The 21,242-nt window shown below is 48.3% G+C and overlaps 2 protein-coding genes across 7 annotated transcripts in view; both read right to left on the minus strand.

Annotated features, from left to right (window-relative positions):
- Nucleotides 1–839: 839 nt before the first annotated feature.
- Nucleotides 840–3,349, minus strand: FEZF1 (FEZ family zinc finger 1). 2 transcript variants are annotated; one of them, XM_068550214.1, is made up of 5 exons: nucleotides 2,921–3,349; nucleotides 2,549–2,770; nucleotides 2,013–2,147; nucleotides 1,629–1,761; nucleotides 840–1,189 (listed from the first exon to the last, which is right to left on the minus strand). In XM_068550214.1, exons 1-5 carry the CDS (start codon nucleotides 3,347–3,349, stop codon nucleotides 840–842), a joined length of 1,269 nt encoding a protein of 422 aa, XP_068406315.1. The 2 variants fall into 2 exon arrangements, with proteins under 2 accessions (XP_068406315.1, XP_068406314.1); XM_068550213.1 differs by having other exon boundaries at nucleotides 2,549–3,349.
- Nucleotides 3,350–18,450: 15,101 nt separating this feature from the next.
- CADPS2 (calcium dependent secretion activator 2) overlaps nucleotides 18,451–21,242 on the minus strand; it is a 552,288-nt gene continuing 549,496 nt past the window's right edge. For all 5 annotated transcript variants that reach the window (XM_068549383.1, XM_068549382.1, XM_068549381.1 and 2 more), the window contains one exon: nucleotides 18,451–19,346. In XM_068549383.1, coding sequence (XP_068405484.1) covers nucleotides 19,173–19,346 — 174 coding nt within the window. In that variant the 3' untranslated portion in view covers nucleotides 18,451–19,172. The remainder of the gene's footprint in view (nucleotides 19,347–21,242) is intronic.

The following is a 21,242-nucleotide window of genomic DNA, read 5'->3' on the forward strand; positions in this document are numbered from 1 at the left end:
TGAAACATTGGGTGATACTAACCCAGGGTTGAACTTTTTAAAAAGGAAGAAAGAAGGCTGAGGGGGTCAGAATCAGTGATCCCTAGCTGAATAATATGAACAGAGCCCTGAAGGTTGTTGATTAAATAAGCATGTTCCAAGGATTTATTTCCAACAGTCAATGAATCAATTTTCACGTGCAAGAATCAAAACCAAAATTCAAATTTATCCATAATGAACCATCCTTATCTAATGTGTATGTGTTTGTATGTGAGTGTGTGCTGATGAATGTGGAATGTGCCTTAACAGGCACACATATCTATGCGTGTATATATAACATACACACAGAATTGGGGTTTTTTGTTTTTGTTTTTTTTAACCTCAGGGAAAGAGGAAATGGTAATAAACAATCGGCAGGCATCTTGAGACCACAGAATCAACACAATGGAAATATATACAATAATAAAATTAAAATGGTGCAGCATTCCCGGGTAGGATAATACAGATCTCAATAAATACAGCAGATATTTGTTTTTAAAAAACAAAACAAAACAAACACGATCTCTCCACCCGAGATGAAAAGTCTTTGCAAATTAAAAAAAAAAAATCAGAAAACAAACTCCCAAATTTTCTCATAATTGTTAGTGCCTACATAGAATATAATACACAAAACCATTTAGCAGGTGCATGCAAGAGGCGAAAGGCCAGGGAATGCAGAGGCTTCTGGTTGGCGCTAATGTGTAAGGACCAACATGCCCTGGGTTCTACAGGTGAGCTTGGGTAGAGAGGTCCAGCTCTATTCCGCCGCTGTCTCAGTAGTGGGGACCCCGGCTGGGGCTAGGAAGGGACTTCGGCCTTGATCACTGGTGGCCCGGGGGGAACCCAGGCTGCAGGGGCCCAGGGAGCGGCGGCAGCGGCGGCAGCGGCGCGGGCGAAGGCTGCTGCAGAGGGGGGGACGGGTCCGCTCCCGGCTCCACAGCAGAGGTGCGGGGCATCCCCAGGCCGCTGTCGTGCAGCTTGCGGACGTGCTTCTTGAGGTCAAAGTTCCTGCAGAAGCCCTTGCCGCACGTGGGGCAGGTGAAGGGCTTCTTGTCATTGTGGGTGTGCATGTGGAAGGTGAGGTTGTAAATCTGGTGGAAAGCCTTGTTGCAGATATTGCACTTGAACTGCTTCTCCCCGCTGTGGGTCAACTTGTGGTTTTTGTAATTCCCTGAAACAGACAAATGACAGGGACGTGGATCTGAAAAGAGAGGTTGGAACGGGAGGAGCAGACGATTGAAGGACAACGAGTCGAGAGAATAGGGGCCACAGCTCGGAGGGCCGGTGCAGTTCTATGCTGCCCCCCTGCACTTCGCTCCCCAAATTTATTTTTAAACATCAACAGTGAGGTCGTTCCCTCCACGTTTTAATACAACAGTTATTAATCCAATTCTATAAAAACGAGAACAAGCGGTTAAAGAGAAATGCCCCCTCTGTATATGAGCCATACCTTTCTCTAGTACTCATCGCACTTGAGGGTAGGAGGTTGGAATGGCAACACATGCGCTGGTAACTAGCTGCACTTAACATATCGTTTTCTGAACTACCCCCCAAAGTTGAGGGCTTTCGGTAAGACTACTGTGAAAGACAACAACTCCTGGGTTCTATACCTTTTTGATGAAATCCTTTGCCACAGAATTCACACACAAATGGTTTGTAGCCTGCGTGTATTCGGGTATGCGTGTTTAAAGTAGAACTTCTATTAAATGCTTTGCCACACTGGTTACATTTATGAGGTTTTTCCTAAGCGGAAAGGAGAAAAAGCAGAGAAGTTATTTTGCTATTCAGTGGAGTCTTAAAAACTCAAAAACACTGTAATGCTCTCCCTCATGCTTTTAAGCAGAACAAAGGCAAACAATACCTGGCATTTCCCCCTCTTCCAGATGGCACATTTTAAACAAACCTTACGCTACAGAGTAAGAGTTTATCGGCCATTTAAAAAAAAACAAACCGTTCGGAAATAAACCAGGTGAAATTGAGACAGCCGAACACACCTGGGTGTGAATGATCTTGTGCCTGCACAGGGTGCTGGCTTGCCGGAAGCCCTTTCCACAAACTTTGCAAACGAAGGGTCTGGCTCCTGTGTGCACTGGCATGTGACGGGTTAAGTTATAGTGCGCGTTAAAGACCTTAAACACAAGTACAACAGGTTAGCTCAACAAGCACTTGGAGATCAAACCAGGCAGAGGGAGGGGAGGGAGGTGATAACGTTATAACAAGTGTATACAAATAATTACAAAATAAAATCAAATGTGGAAAGAAGGAAGGGAGGAAGGGAGGGAGGAAGGGAGGAAGGGAGGAAGGAAGGAAGGAAGGAAGGGAGGAAGGAAGGAAGGAAGGGAGGAAGGGAGGAAGGGAGGGAGGGAGGAAGGAAGGGAGGAAGGAAGAGAGGAAGGGAGGGAGGAAGGAAAGGGAGGGAGGAAGGGAGGAAGGAAGGAAGGAAGGGAGGAAGGGAAGAAGGAAGGAAGGAAGGAAGGAAGGAAGGAAGGAAGGAAGGAAGGCCACCCCCCACCCCTTACACAGTACTTGCCTTTCCACACACTTCGCAAGTGAAAACTTTGGGCTTGGTATGAGGAGCGCCTCGGCTGAAGTCAGAGGTTTTGAACGCTATTTTTTCCGACAGGAGCTGGGCGCTTTCTTTCATGTAATGCTGCAGCTGAGCCTGGGACAAGTCTTTGAAAGCTACTCCCGAGGGGTACTTCTCCACCGCCGGGACCACCAGTTTATTCCTTTCGGCTAAGTACGTTTTTGGCTGCGGGTGCAAAGGGGAACTGAGGAAGTAGGAGGCCACCGGGTGGATGTTAACGCCGGCCGCCGGGTGGCACGGGCCGTCGCCTCGATTCAGGTAGCACAGGGCTCCCATGGCGTGGAAGGAAGAATGGTTGACCACCCGCGGCCTTACCAGCTTGTACTGCTGCAGCGGGAGCGCGTCGCGGGCCAGGTCGCCCTTGAGACTCAGCGCGCAGTTGAGCAGGTCGCTGCAGCTGAACGCGGGCGCCGCGGGCGCTTCCGCAGGCGCAGCCGGAGCCTCCAGACTCGCCTTCCGCGGCTCCGAGCCCGTCATTCCCGCCTTGGGGCTCGTGTCGTACGCCACGGGCACGAAGGGGATCATGCAGGGGATCGACGAGTTAAGATGCAGAGAGTGCTTGGGGTCCCCCTTGGGCACGGCTCCCTGCAGGAAGTGGGGGACGGGCAGGGCTTTGGGCTCGGGGGTGCGTGCCATGATTCTTTCGATGGAGAAAGCCAAGGGTTTGGAGGTGTTCATCATGCTGCCCCGGGCCGGAGCGGTCGCTAACATTTTGGCAGTCGCGTCGTGGCAGCTACTGTCCATGTCTGAGTCTCCAGCGTCCGTCAGCCGGGGCCGGGCTGCGCCGTCGTTGCCTTGTTCCCTGCTTGTCACAGACCTGCGGAGAAGGGGACGGGCACCATCACCACCGGCAGCCTCCTCCTCCTCCTCCCCAGAATCACCAGCCGAACCTGCCTGCCCAGCCCAATGGACTCCTGCCAGCCCATCGCAGAGTTCTTGGCGCACCAATGACTCGGGGACAATCACTACTTATTTCTATCAATAGAAAGTGTTGTGTCAATAACGCAGCCAAGATCTCGCCAATCGTTAACTTCCAAGAGGAGAAGGTAAACTAGATAATTGCTCAATTCGCTTCCAACACTCAACAGGAAAACTTTTTTTTTTTTTTTTTTTTCCTCTGCAGTCAGTGACTACTTTTCATTGGTGAGTGAGGTTCCCCCGCCCAGAAGAGGCGGGGGCGCTCTCCGAGGCGCGGCGGACCGTCGCCTCCGCGCACACACTCGCCGGTGGACACTTCGCTACCCTCCGCGCCCCCCCCCCCCTTTGCTTTTTCCTGTCTTTTTAACTCTCAATCTGCTTAACCGGGCTTTAGAGGCCAAGCAAATCTGAGATCAATTTTCTCGTTTAGCTCTAAATGACATCATCTAAAATCATTGTACAAGGGCTAAATAAGGAAACAGACTCGAATTCAGGGGCAAACACCAGGCTATATTTATCAAACGCCAGGCTCTAGAAAGCCGTGGCCAGGAAGCCTCCGGCAGGAGAAATCCGAGCCTTCCCGGCATGGTTCCGCCGGGCCCGAGGTGGGCCCGGGTCGGAGCCCCGCTGCCTCCTCCGCAGTCCTCTTTCTTCTAGGGCCTGGGGCTGAGGGCTCCTGGAATCCCGGAGTCTCCGTGGCCTGAACCAAGTCTGGACCATTTGGAAGACGCCAGCAGGTAACTGGCCTCCCCGCAAAGCCCCTGAGAATTAAAGGCCTTGGGAGGCTTGTTTTGTGTTTGTGGTTTTGTAAGCGCGATGCCGTGACCTAAGCTTGGGAAAGACACGCTCCGTCCACAAAGTTGAGGAGGAATTGCAAGGAATAAGCGGGTGTCACACCAAAAGAAACCTCGGCTAGGGCTAGACACCCTCCCCCACACCCACCAAACACACACGCGCGCTTTTTGGCGTTTCCATTGAGAGCCCGGAAAGAGAGTCTTTCTTTCAGTACTTGCGCTCAGCTAGAGCTCTCTCGGAGCATTTAAAATCCTGAATGTTAGGCAGAGAAGGGAAGCAACCTACTGATTCCCTCCCCCATCCTCCCGACTGCTGGTGTCCGCACGCCTCCTCAAAGCAGCGCGGGCGGCAGCCAGGGTGTGTGCGCGCTCGGGGGCGACGAGCACCGCGAGCTGCCTGCACGCCTGTCGCGGCCTCAGCCGCGCTTTCGCCGCCCAGAGAGCGCGCGGAGACTAGGACCCGCAACGCCCCCCATCAAGGCGCCCTCCGGGTCTGGTGCCTGGGCCAAAACTCCCGGGTTGGAGCTGTAGAGAGAAAGGAATGTTCCCAGAAGGCTCCGGTGGCAGCGACTCCGGCAGCGCGGGTTCACATAGCTTAGGCGGGCGCCGCCCGGAGCGCGCCGCGAGCAGCAGCGCGCACCGTCCTCGCCGCTCCGCTTGGCAAGCCTGCAATCGTGCGGAGCTTAGCCCTGGGGCCAGGTGTGCTAGCGCCGGGCGTGCCCTAGCCGCTACACCGGGAGGACGCGGTAGCCGGGAGACCGCGCCAGGAGGCAGAGGAAGAGCATAGAGATGCCAGCTCCGGGCCTTGCGGCCTGCCCGCCCCTGTGAGTGGCCGCCTGCAGCAGCCCAGGGTGCCATCTACCTGGTGAGTTACCCCGAGTGGGTGCTTGTAGAACGGGTGGTGACGGGCGCCAGACATCGGGCCAAGCGGGTGTGGGCGTCCTCTTCCAGCAGGAGCGGTGGAAACGGTCGGCAGTGGGAGGCTGGATGCAAGCGGACTAGAAACCCTGGGATTGTTGAGCCGCTGACCAAATTACACACCAGATGCAAAGCTGGACCCCAAACGGAGGAAATCGACCTCAAAATAGTCCCTCTTCCCTACCCCATTGCCCAGCACAGGCCAGGGACCACTCTTTCTGGCTTTTCCTGGGGGGTCTGCCCCGCCCCCGCCCGGCGGGCCAAGAAGGGTGGAAACCGAGAGAGTCTGGGCTGGGAGCGCGCCCGATGCCCTACCGCGAAGCAGAGCAGCCGGATGGGTGGCGAGGAAACCCAATTGCTGGGGAAATGGGGGAGGAGGCGCGAGTCCGCTTGGAAGTTGAAGGCAGCCAAAGGGCCAGGTGGGGGAAAGGTCCGGTTGCGACCGGCCTCAGCAACCAAGCCTGCAAGTGCCTGGTTTCAGGTCTCGAGGTGGCGTCGGGCTTGGAGGACAGATGCAGCGGTAGAGAAGTGCAGAATGAGGCGAGCGCAGAGCGCGGGGCCCGGGTCCAGGAAGAGGCGCCACACCCCCAGCGGCGCTTTGGGGCGGTTTGAGGCCCAGGCGCAGTCGCCCAGGGTGCTCCCAGGCTGGAAATTTTCTTTCCGTTTGCTGCTGGGGCCGCAGAACCTGTCTCCTCTTCTCCCCTGCTCAGACAAAGAGCGCCGGACAGCTTTGCTAGGGGAAAGTGGGGGCGGGTCCCGCCACAGATGGGTCGCGGTTAAGACTTTAATTGCTGCCTTTTGGGGGCGGATCAGGTTTCCTTTCCTACCTGCCGCTTCCCAGCATCGAAGAATTCCCCTCCTGCTGCCCTCCTCCGAGGCAGGGCCAGGTTTAAAGGAAAAAGCAAAGAAGCACGAAACTGCCCGACTCTGGAAAGCTTTGCAGCGCCCAGCTGACATGTACAACTCACCCGCTTCCGGAGCGTTACCTGCCTTCTTGACTGCCACCAGTTTGTTTTACGTTCGTCGCGTGTCCCTCCCTCCTCTTCCCCTCCCCCACTTCCTCCTCCTTAACGGCAAAAGAGCCTTGGTTTGACCTCGGTAAATTTCTCCTTCGTTGGACAGTGAACTAAAAAGGAAAATTATTGGCTAAGGGGTATACGTGTTTTGTATGGCTAATATTTCAGTAGTTTGCTTTCCACTGGTCTTTTTGGGATTTGCCTTTTTGACAAGTGTTGTTTGAAAGTATAGTGTCATTTGAGTAACACAAATATCGCAAAGTAGCAATTATACCCTTCCTTTACTAGTGCCGAGCTTCCTAATCCTAAAGACTGAAGAGGTTCTTTATAAATCCAGGTCTTGTTATTCCAACGTTTGTTGATGAGTGTTTTCCATTTAAAACCTAACCTATATGTTAATTTTTAAAAATCTCTATTAAGTAAGGATTGTCTTAAACAAAATGCACAATGTATTCAGCAAAGTCTTCCATTTTATTAACAAATCTATCCAGTACTTTGGGTTTTTTCCAAATACATTTGAAAAATAACAACAACAAAAATAACACCAATGAAAGCAGAGCTTATCTGACAAATTTACAAGCTTCTAAAACAGTTCAACACTTTAAAATTATTTATTAAAAGAATGCAAAGGAGACTTTTTGTTTTGTTAATGGCAAAATAGAAACTCAGTTATAGTTTCTTTGGATTTTCTTGGAGAATCCTATAATCCCCCCTTTTTCTCATCAGAGCTGATGATTAAGTTCCCTCCCCTTCCCAGCCTTGGAAAGCCAGTATTCATTTGCTCTACTACTTTAAATCCTTGGGGAAGGTGAGTTTTAATGTTTGGTTTATCCTGCATGAGATGTCCTAAGGGAAGCAGAAAAACCTTTGGTACAAAGAGACCAGGAAAGAAACTCTGAGTTAAGACTTTCTGAGAAAATAAGAAAGAAGTTCTACTCCGCTAAAGTAATTTAAAGTTCTCTTTTTCCTGGGGAACCTGATTTTGATCTCAATGCTTCCTAAACTATGTTCTTGGTATTTTTCAAGAACTTGCATAATTTTCACATGCTTTTGATTTACATCCCTGTCATAAGGAAATGAAGTTTCTGGTCATGATTATTGCAGTCTGCAATAAAAGACAATATAATAGAACCATCAATTGCCAAATAATCCACAATTTTTAATCTCTTCTCTTTAATGTCATCAAATACTGTTGACTATTTTAAAAATAAAAAATGGACTGGGAATTATTCAGCCTTCTGCCAAGTGCACTAATTCATCCCTGGTCACGCTTTTAAGGTTTTCAGGCCTTTCCAACAACATCTACCACCCCGGCCTCTTTTTCAAAAGCAACAATCCAGCTTTCCTTTTGCTTCTTATTAACTACTGCAAGTTAAAAAAAGGGAGAGAAGATTATTATTATGATGAGCCCCCTTTCCCAGGCATTCAGATTCATCCACACTTTTTCCTATTTAATAAATAGCACCAAGGGCAACGTACCTTCCTTCTAGAGGAGGAAAAACATTCCTAAATTCTTCTACAGTTTTGCTCAGTCTTTATCTCCGACTGGTCTTTTGTTATTTCTTGTGTGTGATGGAGGCGGGTGATGGACTAGGACACAAATAGGAAGGGTCTGCAAGGTTCAAGGAAAGAGTCTTGTTGAGTTCCTCTGATTAATTACTGAATACACAGTGAGAACTAACTTTCCAGTACATTAACAAATACGTGGGCCACAAGTTCATATTTAAGGCTACTGCTTTTGCTTTTAGTTAGCTAGCAAATAAAGAATTCTTGCTAATTTCATATAGCGCGTGAAAGGCAGTAAGTATCACAGGCTAGGACTATAGGAGGCATCAGTTAACTCGCAGAGCCCTCTTTTCTTTGGGGGTAGGAGAGGTGGGAATATGGCTTGTTTATCTCTAGGTCTTTGTTGTTACTATTTCTTTCATACTAGGATTTCCCTTAAACCTAGTGAAATTATTCTCCTCAAAACAGCATTTGCATATTAAGTCAGTTTGTGAAAGTAAATGAAGAGCCCCAAAGGTGAGAGCTGGTAATGAGCTGGCAGGCATTACAGACTCCGATCACCTGCCCTGGGTTTGTTTCTGCCCCTCCACTAATGCTGGGCTTTTTCTCACCCGTTCCCACAGGCCTGTGAGATGTTTTCCCTCCAGACTGCCAGGCTCCGACTCAGGGCTGGATTTGACGGAAAAAGAAGTCTATAAACAAGCAACCCAATTTCTCCAAGTTATTCGAGGAGCTGCCCAGAAGTCAAGCGACAAAACCCAGCAAAGTTTTGCTTGCAAGTTACAACGGTGTTATTGGAACCCGGGAAGTAGACAATTAGAAGAGGGTGCCCCAAGTATGCTCTCTTGCCCTGCACTGATAGCTCGTCATGCAATTGGCCGATAAGCATTTTGCCGCAGTCCCCAGATAGTTTTTTCAAAGTCATTTTGTGGTCAAAATAAAAACTATATTTAACACAGCGCTGCTCTTTCCTTGATACTACCCACGAGATTTAGAGCGGTTTTAATGTTATTTTCAAACTTTCTTATCTCTCACACGAAATAAAAGTCGACAGTGGCCATTCAAATAACACAGAGCAAAGAATGAGCTTAGAGAAATGGAGAGGCAATCGAGGTAAATCAAAACCTTTGGGCGAGAAATCTCTGACAGCCGTTTATAAATTCAGTTACCTCCCGGACCCCGGCCGTCGCAGCGCCCCGCGCCGACCCTCTGCCTCGGCCGCCTGGGCCTCCATCACAGCGGCGGCCTCGGCGCCCCCTGCCCTGGCCTCCGAGGGAGACTGCGTCCGGCCGTCGGCGTGGGAGCTGGGGCGCCCTCCTCACTCCCGAAGCGCTGGCCCGCGCTGAGCCAGGTGACAGAAGCCCGAAGTGAAACAGAAAAGCTGACCCACTCTCCCCGGCCGGGCTCTCTACTCATTGGCTCTTGCTCCCGAGTCCCAAACAGGAAAAATGACGTTGGCAAGGCCTAGGGCGACCAGGCTCCGTGCGGTGGCCTTGGAGGGGCCCGGGGGGCGATGGCTCCTGGCGCCTGGAGGGGACTGGGACCTGGGGCGCCCCTCGGCTAGCCCGACCTTCCCTTCCCGCCCGCCGCGCGGTGCGGTGCGCGTCCAGCTGGGCTCCGGGCCCCGGCGAGGCCTCCGGGGTGCCGGGTCCGCCAGCATCCCGCGGTCGCCGACCCGGTCCCTCTGACCTCGGGCCTCGGGGACCGCCACCGACCCCGCGGGCTCCGCGGCCCCTTCGGGGCTCGATCGCGCTCCTCCTCCTCCACGCGCACCCCCGCGGCTCCCTCTCCCTCCCCTCCCCTAGGCCGCGAGAAAGGGGGGAGTCTCCAGAATCCCCAAAGAGTTTCGGGAGGGGGGAGGGGCTGCCGGATCGGGTTTAACGACCCAGTAACAGATGGCAGAGAACTTCTGTTTGAAAAGTTTTTGAACAGAACACTCGCTAATAGACTTGCTTTGACGACTCAGAGCGTAACTGAAGGCTCATTTAATCTAGATGTCAGGTGAAAGAAAACAGGCCTGACGCTGTGGCACGCCCAAGAAGGAACTAGAGCATCTTTTTGACTAGTTTTGCCTGTCATTTTGAGGTTCCCAGCAAACACTTTCTTAAGCCAATTTTAAATGGGGGCGAAGGGGGTGCACCCCTGTGTTCTCCCCAAACCTGTCACGTCCATTCCCGTACCGTATGTTCGTGCCCACTCCTCACCCCCCAACCCAGCGAATCCTCTCAGAGCCGTTTCGCTTGTCCTTACAATTAGTTGGTGTCTTCTGAAGGTCCTGGGGAATGAGAGAGAGTTTTCTAACTAGATTCTCCTGTTTTAAGACATTTTCCTTCTACCTTCGCCTCTCGGCCCATCCTCCAATTTGTCCTTTTATTCGGGTTCCTGAGCTCTCCCTGTCAATCCCTTTTTTCCCCCCTTCAAAGGAGGAGATGGGACGGCTGTCCCCGGAGCACAATGCCCCCGCGGCCACCTCCAGCAGGCCTCCCCAGTCCCGAAGGGGGGGAATCGCTCAGCCACTGGCCGGCCCCTTTTTCTCAGGGGGGCTGGACGCTCTTCTGCGATTCCCCCCCCGCCTCCCTCCCTAAGGCCTCTCTCGGACCAGATCCTACAGGCGTTGACCCTGTTTCAAGAGTTGAGCTGTAACATCCACGCCGAGGAGATCCCAAGATGAGGCTTGATCCGTCGTTAAGGAATCTGACTTTTACAGTGTTAGGTTAAATCATTGCCTTCTTTGAAGTAATTGGGAAGTCATTTTTCTTTTTCTCTTCCCACCGTCTCCTCTTTAAGTTCAGTTGATTCTTTGAATTTCACCAGCAGTGGGTCTGCTGCCCTCAGAGTTTCCCATCAGTCTCACAGAGGAAGAGGGTGCTAGAAACACCGCGAAGCTAAGCGGCCCGAGTCCGTGTGAACACTGACTACAGGGGAACAGCGTCCGGCGGCCCGCGGTGACCTCCAGGGCCGGCCGCCTGATGTCACGAACGCTGCCCCCGCCGCGGCTCCCGGGGCCCGGGTTGGCGGCTCTGTTTCCCTGCCGACCCGCGGGGTGGAGGGTGGGAAGGAAAGCTGGGTCCGGGGGAAAAAAGCGCGAGGAAGAAACGAGGCTGTGAATCATTCAAAGACTGAATGGGGTCGGTTCCAGTTGCAAGTGGAGGAGGGGGGGACCCTCCTCGATCTAACCCTGTGATTCACAGCTTTTCAGAAATTTACATAATACAAGGGCGTGGATGTAAACCTAAAGGACAAAAATATGAATTCGACAGCACATGTTCCATTATTCGCACCATGGGCCTGGATATGTTCCCGGCGTTGGCATAGTAGCTGATTCCCCGAGCTTTTTACTCATGACGGAGAGTAACTGAACTTTCACAACAGTGTTGAAAGGAGAGGCAGAGAGGGAGGAAAAAAAGGGAGAGAGACAGAGAAATTGGCTTTAGTGACTCTGATTTAGATTTCTTACTGACGGCAAAAGAGTTTTAAAAATTGAGAGCATATGCTGTGTTCAAAAGGCAGTGGGCATGATGGTAATTGGGGTCCCTCACTTTCCAAAGGATCTGTTCCCCTTTGATTTGGCTAACATGGACCTTTGATTTGAAAAGCAAATTCATTACCCTTTAATATTAATAGGACATTCCAATTCATTATTTCCCTAGATAAGTGAAGGCCACAACATCTACTGAGAGGCCCTGCTGTCAACTGGGGTCCAGCTGGCCAACTCAGATGTAAGATCAAAAAGTAAGACGTGGCAGCTACAAAATACACGTGATTGCTGTCTTGCCTTTTGGACTAGTATTTTTGTTTTGTTTTGTTCCTTCTGCATTTGAACTCAGATACCACTAATAAATTCAAATTCTGGAGCCCTGCTGGAGCCATTTTCTTAATGATTCCCTGTGGAACACCGGGCATGGGGAAATCCAAGGGCAAGGTTTGTGGGATCCCAGCGTCCTCTTATTTTAGCAGGAAGGCTGCAGCAGTGCAGGTGCCCTTGGTCTCGTGCTGTGCCTCGGCCAAGTGCATCTGGCATCCAGTCCATCTGCGGGTGAGCAGTGGAGCCCTCCCCTCTTGCTTAGTGGCGGACGTGGTGGTCACTGGAGATCGGAAAGAGGAAACGCCTTTCTTCTCCCATCTCTGCCTTTCTGCATCTTACTGCTATTCCAGCCTCCCTCTTCTCTCCAAAACCTATGTGCAAAATTGGCCATATTCTCTCTCATTCAGTCCAACCCATCAGTAGTTTGCAGTTATTTTAACTTAATTTCTAGAGCTTTTCGTTAAACCTGTATGGGCAGGAACTTAAGAGGAGAAATCATCTACTTTTTCAAGTATGCAGTGAATTCTGCCTTCACTAACCACTCCCCCCCTGCAATTGCTGCCCCATAAAGGGTAAATAATAATTCTCTTTTCTCCTCTTTGTCCCCTTCTATCCTTTTAAAACTTGTTTCTTCAATTATCCATTGAAGTTGAGAACATTTCCTCAGTTCTAAGAAACTTCTTTTTCATTAAGTACTCCTACCACCGATGTGTCCCAGGAATTTTGAGGGCTGAAATAAATGATGCCAGTTTCCTGTCCTGCTTTAGCCTTCTAGCCAGGGAGTGCCAGCCTGGGGAGGGCCACCCAGCCAGTGGACTCCTTGTTAACCCGAACGGATGGTGGCAGTTCCCCTTTGCCTTGTTTTTCTGTAAAATGGGACTAAATCAAAGCCCACTTCATTCTTGGGAGGCTTTGAGATTGAAAGGAGATTTAAAAATAAAACTACTTTACATGTGAAAAGCTATCCATCACCTTGTTAAAAACTTAAGCTATAAAATTTTCCCAAATATTTTTCAGACAACTGTATTTAAAAACAACGCTTCTGCTCAGTGATTTGCTTTCTGGTTATATACATGGAAATGTTAAAATACAGATTAAAAAATCACATTTGCTAAATTATTTTTCACAACCTTGAGGACTTCCCTTATCCTTGGGGGCCTGCTCTCCCACGTCCAGTCTTGAGTTCCCCAGGGGACAATTTCTTCTGTAGATTTGTGAATTACCCTTTCACAAAAGCTTTTCAAAAATCCCAATTTGATTAAAGCTTCTCTTTCGAAGCTGTTATTTCTAAAATTAATCAACTTCCTGATAGACTATCATGATTATATGAAAGAACACACCAAGCAATCACCCAATGTAACAAAAAACTGGGCAGTTTGAATGAGTGACAGTGAATGAGCGTCTTCAATATAGCAACTTTGTGGTGTGTTTAAAAAAATTATTACCCAGCTTTGGGGTATGTGTGTAGGTCAGGGACACCTAACAAAAGCCCTCCCCTGACACAATCTGCTGCTATCCTGGCATTTCCATATTTCACTTTCTACGTTTTGAAATCCAGTCCTATTGGGTTCTGACCTTTTACTAATGTAACCCTCTTTAATGAAACTTTTTCTACCTCCCTAGCAAAATCTCCTTCCAAGGTTACAATTAGTTTTGCTTCCTTGGCATTTTAAGGAAGTACCCTAAACAACAAACTTCAGCATTTAAAGTTTTCTTTCTGTCAATCACACCCAAGAGAGGTGTTACCAGTTGGGTGTCAGGAAGGAGGCAGTGTTAAAAGGCAAACCAGAATTGACTTAAAGTAGAAAAAGAAATAATTTGACACACCACTTTCAATTTTTGCAAAGGTACATATTATGTGTAGGAGCTCCATAAACAAGCCTGTGCCAGGGGCCAGGAAAGAGTATCTACTCTGCCTGATGGTTCTTGTTTGAAATCAACTCTTCACTTCCTCTCAGACCAGAGAACCACTGATCCTAGGGATGGACCACGTGAAAGGAGATTTAAGACAACTCTAGACTATGCTTATTGGCTGATTTATTTACTTATTAAAAATAAATTTATTTATTTTGGCTGCCTTGGGTTTTCGTTGTTGCGCGCGGGCTTTCTCTAGTTGCGGTGAGCGGGGGCTACGCTTCGTTGCGGTGCGCGGGCTTCTCATTGCAGTGGCTTCTCTTGCTGCCGGAGCACGGGCTCTAGGCACGTGGGCTTCAGAAGTTGTGGCACACGGGCTTCAGTAGTTGTGGCTCGAGGGCTCTAGAGCGCAGGCTCAGTAGTTGTGGCCCACGGGCTTAGTTGCTCCCCGTGTCCCCTGCATTGGCAGGCGGATTCTTAACCACTGCACCACCAGGGAAGCCCTGATTTATTTTTTTTAATCGCACTGCAAATAAGCACACAAATACAGCCACCCGCAGTGTAAAGTTGCAAAGTAGGGGAGATTAAAGGCAACGTGGCATTCCGGAGTGGGAGGGTCGGCGTGGGGCATGAAATCCTGTTTCTTAGGTCTGGAACTCAGGAAGCTGCAAGCAGGCTATCTTAAATGAATGATGGGGATGGGGAACATCTCTCCAGTTAAAAAAAGCAGCTCTAGTCCTGGCACAAAGCAGGGCGCGATATCTTTCCCTTTGGTGAGTGATCAGTTTCTCCCTCCTCAAGGCCACCGCGTGCCTGGCCCCGGCACCACCTGGGCTCGCACCTCCCTCGCCACGGACATCCCGGCTTGTGACCCTGGGCGCGCCCTCGGCCCCGCGCTGAGTCTCTACGCTATTGGCGTTTCCCTGACGGCTTCGAAGGGAGGTCAGTTCAACACTCCGGAGCACGGAGCGTGCTAGCTGTCGTCCTCAGAGCCTGCCGTTTTTTACTCTGTTGCCACGGCTGAGGTCACCTTGGGGCGCGCCGGGGCGGCCTTCGGTCTCCTCTGCCTCACTCCCGGGGCTGCTTCGCATTTTCCCGTGCCGTGTTGCGCATCTCTGGGCTGAGACGCAGGACGCCATTTAAGGCCTCCTTAAATCTGGGAAAACACTAATGAACACCAGTTTGCCCTTGAAATTCTCTTGAACTCAACCTACTGGGCACAGGCAGAGGCCTGGGATTCCTCGCTTGTGGTCCGACACCCCCCCCCCCCGCCCCGATCATAACCTTCCGGTTTCGGAGGCCCTGACCGACGAACAATATCCTCATGTGGACCCAAAGACACGTCTCCAGCCGCCTCCCCTCCTAACTGCAGCTCCAGGGGCTGCTCTCGGAATACTGGCCCTTTTGGGAAACCGTCGACTTGCCCCTCCCGGTCTCCTCTCCTCCCACTAGGCTGGCTGTATAAATAACCCTGAAACTGGACAGTTCTAGCCAGTCCACGGACACGCCAGGGACGGAGCCGAAGATCTGCCGAGATGACTGTGACCCTGTGCCAACCCGGCGAGAACTGGGCGGTGCGAGTGGTGGTGTATGTTGGCAGGGGCAGGCCTCCCACAATGTCTTCCGAATCCACCCCTACATGAAGAAAGAGTCAACAATGGCCACAACTTATACGCATTACCTTCGTTATTGAGCGCCCGCTTCACAGAGAGGTTACCTAACTTGCCCAAGGACGCAGAGCTCGGACGCGGGGAAGACGTGTAGCCGTTGGTCCTCAAACCCAGGCTTTCCTGGCTCTAAGGCCCTGGCTCCTTACGGTTTCCCAAGCTGTGTCACGTGCACACGTTTCTGGGTAGATCTTTAAATCGGGGTCTTTTTCAACTTGGGAAACACATCGAATTCTTGTCTTACTTCCTTTCTCTCGGCTGTACACACTCACAGTCGAGTGCCTCCTTCTCCCTTAAAACGATCACGTATTGCGCCTGGATAGAGGCTGTGGCTGACCGTCACCGTGACTTCTAGAACCCAGGCTCAGAGCTTTGCGCTCACAGCCTTGCACTCGCCTCTGGCCCCTTAAAGTATCAAACTTCAACGTTACAGAGAAGGGCAGTTGAAGGCACATCTGCCCCGCATCTACCAGCCCACGCGGCGGGAGGCGGAGAGGGGTGGGGAGGAAACCTCGCCCTGGGCTCCCGGGGTTGGGGTGAAGCGCTCTGGAGCCGTCGCTGCTGCGGGGTCGCAACTGCTCTTTGCCTCTGGCCTGCTGCCCAGGCCCCTGGGCTTGACTCCATCCGCAGCTAAATTCCGGGGCCAAACGAGCCGCCGGCCTTTCCCTAAGGTTCCTGCGGGTCCAGCGATCTGGACTTGAAGGGAAAAGGAGACCCACGGCCACGGCGTCTCCCTGCACAGTACCGGGGAGGGGATGGGGACTCAGTGTAAAGGCGGGATGAGCCCGATCTTCCCGAATCCCCCCCAAACGAGGCCCCGGAATTCCGCACAAACCCCGCGGGGCTGGGACGGGTGGAGGGCTGCGGGCGGGGCCGGGGTTGCGGTGAAGGGCGAGCGCGGAGCGCGCGGGGCCCGACTCGGTCGCTCTCCGGCCGCGTAGCTGCCCCGCCAGCGGCGCGTGAACAACTCTCGGGGAACATCGATTTGTCACCTCCCTTTAGGGACCCGGACCGGGAAATTTCCATTTTCTGTGTTGGGAGTAAGAAATGAAAGCGATCGAGCTCTTGCTCTAATTTCTTCCATCGGTCCTTCTACCAAAGGCGTGGCGGGAGGGGCTCGGAAGACCCCGGGCTTTCGCGGGGTGGCTCGGGGCGCGCCCCTCTCGGGAGGCCGCCGCGCGGCAGCGGGGAGGGGTTTCGCGGTCCAGGAATGGCGACGGCGGAGGGGCCGCTTTCCCACCAAGGGCACCTTCCCGGAGCTCACGGACCCCCTCACCCACGATCGCCGCAGGACCAGGCCGGCTGTGACCCTGTGGGCGCGGGGGGAGCCCCGAGACACTTTGCATGGGCGCTTACTGCAAAAGTAGCAGGAAATCCTTTCTCCAGAGCGAGGGACAATGAACAAGAACTAAGGGGAATTCAAGTGGAAAAATCCGTGAATACAAGAACGACCCACAGCTGGAGCTGGGAGGTTTACGTTAAGCTCAGTGTGGTTCTTTCCCTTTACGGGAAAAAGGCATTATTATTATTTTTCTCCAACAAGAGCTTGGAGAAAATTTCCCTCTAGGTGTGTTCTTTAACAAACTCATTCCGGCTGGACATTAGACTGTATTAGTTATTTTCTCCTGCAACATTCACCAAACTGGCCAAAGAATGCGTTTTTTTTTTTTGTCTTTCCCCTTCCCCAAGACCGTTTAGGAGAGTAGAGCTATTTCTTTGAAGTTAAAAATGATTTTCCTTTCAAAAATTGTACATTTGTTAGGTTTTCAATTACATTCTTTTTAAAAAGTTTTTGTTTTGTTTTGTCTTGTTTTAAAGAACACTTGGTGTCCTTTAATAGACAGATGCTTGGGCATTCACTCTCACAGCTATACATACCGATGAACAATTATGAAGTCATTTCAAGCAATCTGCAGTTATGTTGAAGAGCATTTCTGGGCAAAAGCCCTAAACTAACTTTTCATTCTTTTTCAGGGTGACTTTATAAATTTCTCTCCATACACCCCTCTGTGGCTCAAAGGTTAGTCCACACCGTCCTAAAAAAGCTGTGAGCATCTCCACTACCTGCCCTTGATTGCTACTGTCCTCTCCCTGCAAGCCACTGGAGGCTGGAGTGGGGGTGGAAGGTTTTAGAAATCTGGGTGTCCAAGGCAAGCAGCAGAGAATACCCAAATCTGGAGAGAAGCTACAAGAGGCTGACCAGCAAAGAGGGCCAGTGGGCAGGTTAAATAGGTCAGGTCAGCAGGGAGACCCTGCTGGCCCCAAATACTTTCCCCTGTAACACACACTTTCCCCTTTATTTCCAAATTCTATCAGCCAGATATTTCCTTTAAAAAAAAAAAATATATATATAGATGGCTAGGGGTTATATATGGCTAATCAGTTATTCATACCTTAGGACAAGATAGGCCAGTTACTCTGAGATAAGCTGTATCAAAGAAATAGACATTCGGTATAAAGGAAAAGAAGGGTGGGTAAGTTCCAAGTAGAGAGCAATTTGAGCTGTGCAGAGCCCGCTTGGGGAGGGTACCATTGGGGATTTGAGGGTAGCCTGACTAGACACCTGAGGGCTTGAGAAAGGATAGTATTGGCATGAGGGTGGAGAAGAAAGGGAAGGACAAGCATTCCAAGACAAACTGCCTTTCAACAATACTGAGCTGGTAGAGTGGGTCTCTAATCCAGGAAAGGAGAAGAAATTTCCATTCATGTTTATCTTGTAGCTCAGGGTCTCTTACCCCTAGGACCCAGAATTGAGCCCAAACAATATTATATAATAACTGTGGATTAAATAGGTTTTTGTGGGCTAGTCTAGGTCAGGCACCAGAATAAATTTGGAGGGCCAAGAAGTTGTTTCACTTCCAAAGCTTCAGAACTTATGTTTACACAAATTCAGGGGTACCTTCACTTATTCTGCATTAACTCACTTCATTTAAAAACTACTTATGAATGAATGCTGGCATATTTTTGAAAAAAATACAAGACTTAAAATTCAAAGATAAATTACAATTTAAAATTGTAGCCAGAAAATACTTTGGGGGAAGAAAAACTGTTAATATGTCAATTGCTAGTTAACATTACTAGCATTTCTAGTATTACTCATTATTAACACTAATTGCTAATGTTAACTAATAATACACAATCTATGAGTATGTAGTCAACATCAGCTTTGCTATGGAAATATGCTCTCATATTTAACTAGTTCTTTTAACAAGTGTGAGTGCCTACTAGATGGAAAGTAGTGTTAATATCTTTTACTCATTTGACTGTAAACAAACACAATAAAAACACAGAGCCAAATTGTTGAGATGGTTATAATACTGCAAACATATTTTACTGTATTTAATTTATACAAGTCTAATAAGTACATAAGTGGTTAGGACCAAGTGGACTTTTATTGCCTGCAAGCTGTTACACTTAGTAGTAGGAGAATATGGTATTTTGACGACAGCACACTTACTACCCCACACTTTGGGATTTTTTATACTTGAAGGAAAAAATGTTCAGAATGGAACAAGACACAAGCCCATTGGATAATCTAGTCTATATTTGGGTTTGGCGATCCTTTAAGCCCAGGAAGACCAATTCAGAGTACTAAGAACCAAGGTTAAAGTTTTAACACACATCACAACAATGATAAATTAACTAGGAAACAAACCTTGCACGTAAATGATAAACTGTCAAGTACACACCATTTTAACAAGGGTACGTACAATAGAGCCGGCACAATGATGAAAAGTGGCTTATTCTCACAACGTTGTATCATGAGAAATACATATTTCACTTCACACAAGCGACATGACTTTGATGTAATTACAGAAAAAAAAGTCGAATCTTCTTTAAAAAAAAAAAAAGTTCATGTTCCAATCACAGTGCCAAAGATCATTTTAGATCAAGCTACACAAAAAAGGCTGATCTTCTTCAAAAAAATACTTGGCATTTTCTCTTTTAACTCTGCTTCAGGTTAACTTTTTAAAATGTAGAGTGAAATACAAGCATTTATATTTGGTCCAAACAATCAATGTCATTACAAGGACAGGTACAAAATAAACAATGTCAAGGTCCTCCTTCCTTCTGCAGAGCTGCATTTTATTAGCCTTCTTCTTCTTCATCACTGTCTTTCATCGTGATGCCCTGAAGTCCTCCTCCTTCCGAAACAGAAGCTGTAGCCTCCTCTACTGTTAAACGTCTGTGCAGGGTGTCATAGGTCTTACTGTTCAGGGTGACTTCCAACACACCCTGCAATCGGAAGTCCCTATAGGTTTTCTGGAGGAAGGAGAGAGAATTTGCTTAGATCCCTTACGGATTATATGTCTGGATGTATTTGTGTATGTCTAAATGTATATATACTCAGTTGGCATTTCAGAAATGATCTTGGACAATTCACTAATGGATTCGGATTGTAGCTGCCCAGGCCAGTCATCCTGTTGGTGTAGGTTCTGGGGAGCAAATGAAATGAGAGACTTTTGATAGTGCTATTCAAACTAGAATCACTCTGAGTAGATCAAAATGTTGTGACTGTCAGATGACAAATGAGCTTTTTTTCCCCCAAATATTACTAATTCCACAGAATTTACTATTTGAATAACCTGTAACAAAGGTAAAATGATATGTACTTATGTACATTTTCAATATGAAGGAATTCTTAGTTTTTCAATTGAAGAGCCATTATTTTAGTATTGAAAAATACGTTGCATTTTATAAAATGCATTAAGTTTTTGGGGGAGGTGTGTGGAGGGAAGAGGATTAATCCTATTAACACTAAAACAAGTTTGCATTTTCAGCGTTTGTGAATTATGAAGTTTATTTATATGCACACTGGGTAAAAATTTATGTACACCTAAATGTCTGTATGAATTTTGCCCTTCTGAAATTGCCTTGGAATGTGAAGTGTTAAATTCTGGCGTTAAACTTCCATTGATGGGCTAATAAATCATATTTACTTTTTTTGGTGTGAAACAGTAAATTATTGTTTGGTGTATTATGTGTCAAAAATAGAGCAAATATCATGTTATTGTTTATATAGTGATTCTTAAAAACAACAAGAACAACAAAACTCTGATTTCCGTGGCTCTTAAGATATGTAACCTATAAAACTTTCCTTATTTTATTTTTCTCCTGAAGTGAGACTTTCTTCACACATGAGTTTTTGATGACTAAACAAGGCTGGTATTTTATTATTGATTTTTAAAGTTGTAGAAAAAGTCTAGAGTTAGTTCAATGGGGAAACAAAGCACAAATGAAGATAGCTCATTCTGTAGAGGCACTTCTAAGGCCATTAAAATGCTAAACATCTTTAAAGATTTTTTTTTTTAACTGTCCTATGTTAGATTTAGAATACTAAACAGCCAGATGTCAATGGACTGGCCCAAAGTATCAATACATATCAATGTGCTGCTTTTTTGTTCTAAATGATTGCTAACAGTCACTTTTTTGGGGGTTTGCACTTAACAGATGAAAAAAGTCAAATAAAAAAAGGAATGTTGTACTTCCCAGCCCAAAATTACAACTCCAATAGCTGAAAATTAACATTAAGGGATGCCTGATTTCACTCAACACAGTTAGAAGGAAAATATAATATTCAAACAGCTCAGCTGAAGGTGCTTATTCACCTGAGGTAGGAAGTGCTGATGGATGGCATCTTAATCCCCTGGATATACACACCTGGTCTACAAACAGACTTCTGGGAAGGAACAGAACCATTACAAGGTAGTGGTGCCATTGGTGTTTTCACATTTTATCTTCCCGTCTTATATCATCTGACTTATGCCCTATGGTACCATTCAAGTTTCAGAAGTGATATTCACTTGTTATAAATAAAATGCATAAATAAAGTCCACCTCATGTCCAAAAAATAAACTGAATGGTGAGGAACACTATACTGTATCTGAGGTCAGTATCTCAACAGCAAGAAAAATTTAGTGTTTTATTCCTTAAATGACCCAAACTATTTAAATTTGATTATTTATTTATTTATTTATTTATTTATTTATTTATTTATCTATCTATTTATGGCTGCGTTGGGTCTTGGTGCTACGTGTGGGCTTTCTCTAGTTACGGTGAACGGGGGCTACTCTTTGTTGCAGTGTACGGGCTTCTCGTTGCGGTGGCTTCTCTCGTTGTGGAGCACAGGCTCTAGGCACACAGGCTTCTGTAGTTGTG

The sequence above is a fragment of the Eschrichtius robustus genome, chromosome 8 (genome assembly GCF_028021215.1).
Source record: "Eschrichtius robustus isolate mEscRob2 chromosome 8, mEscRob2.pri, whole genome shotgun sequence".
Classification (NCBI taxonomy): Eukaryota; Metazoa; Chordata; class Mammalia; order Artiodactyla; family Eschrichtiidae; genus Eschrichtius; species Eschrichtius robustus.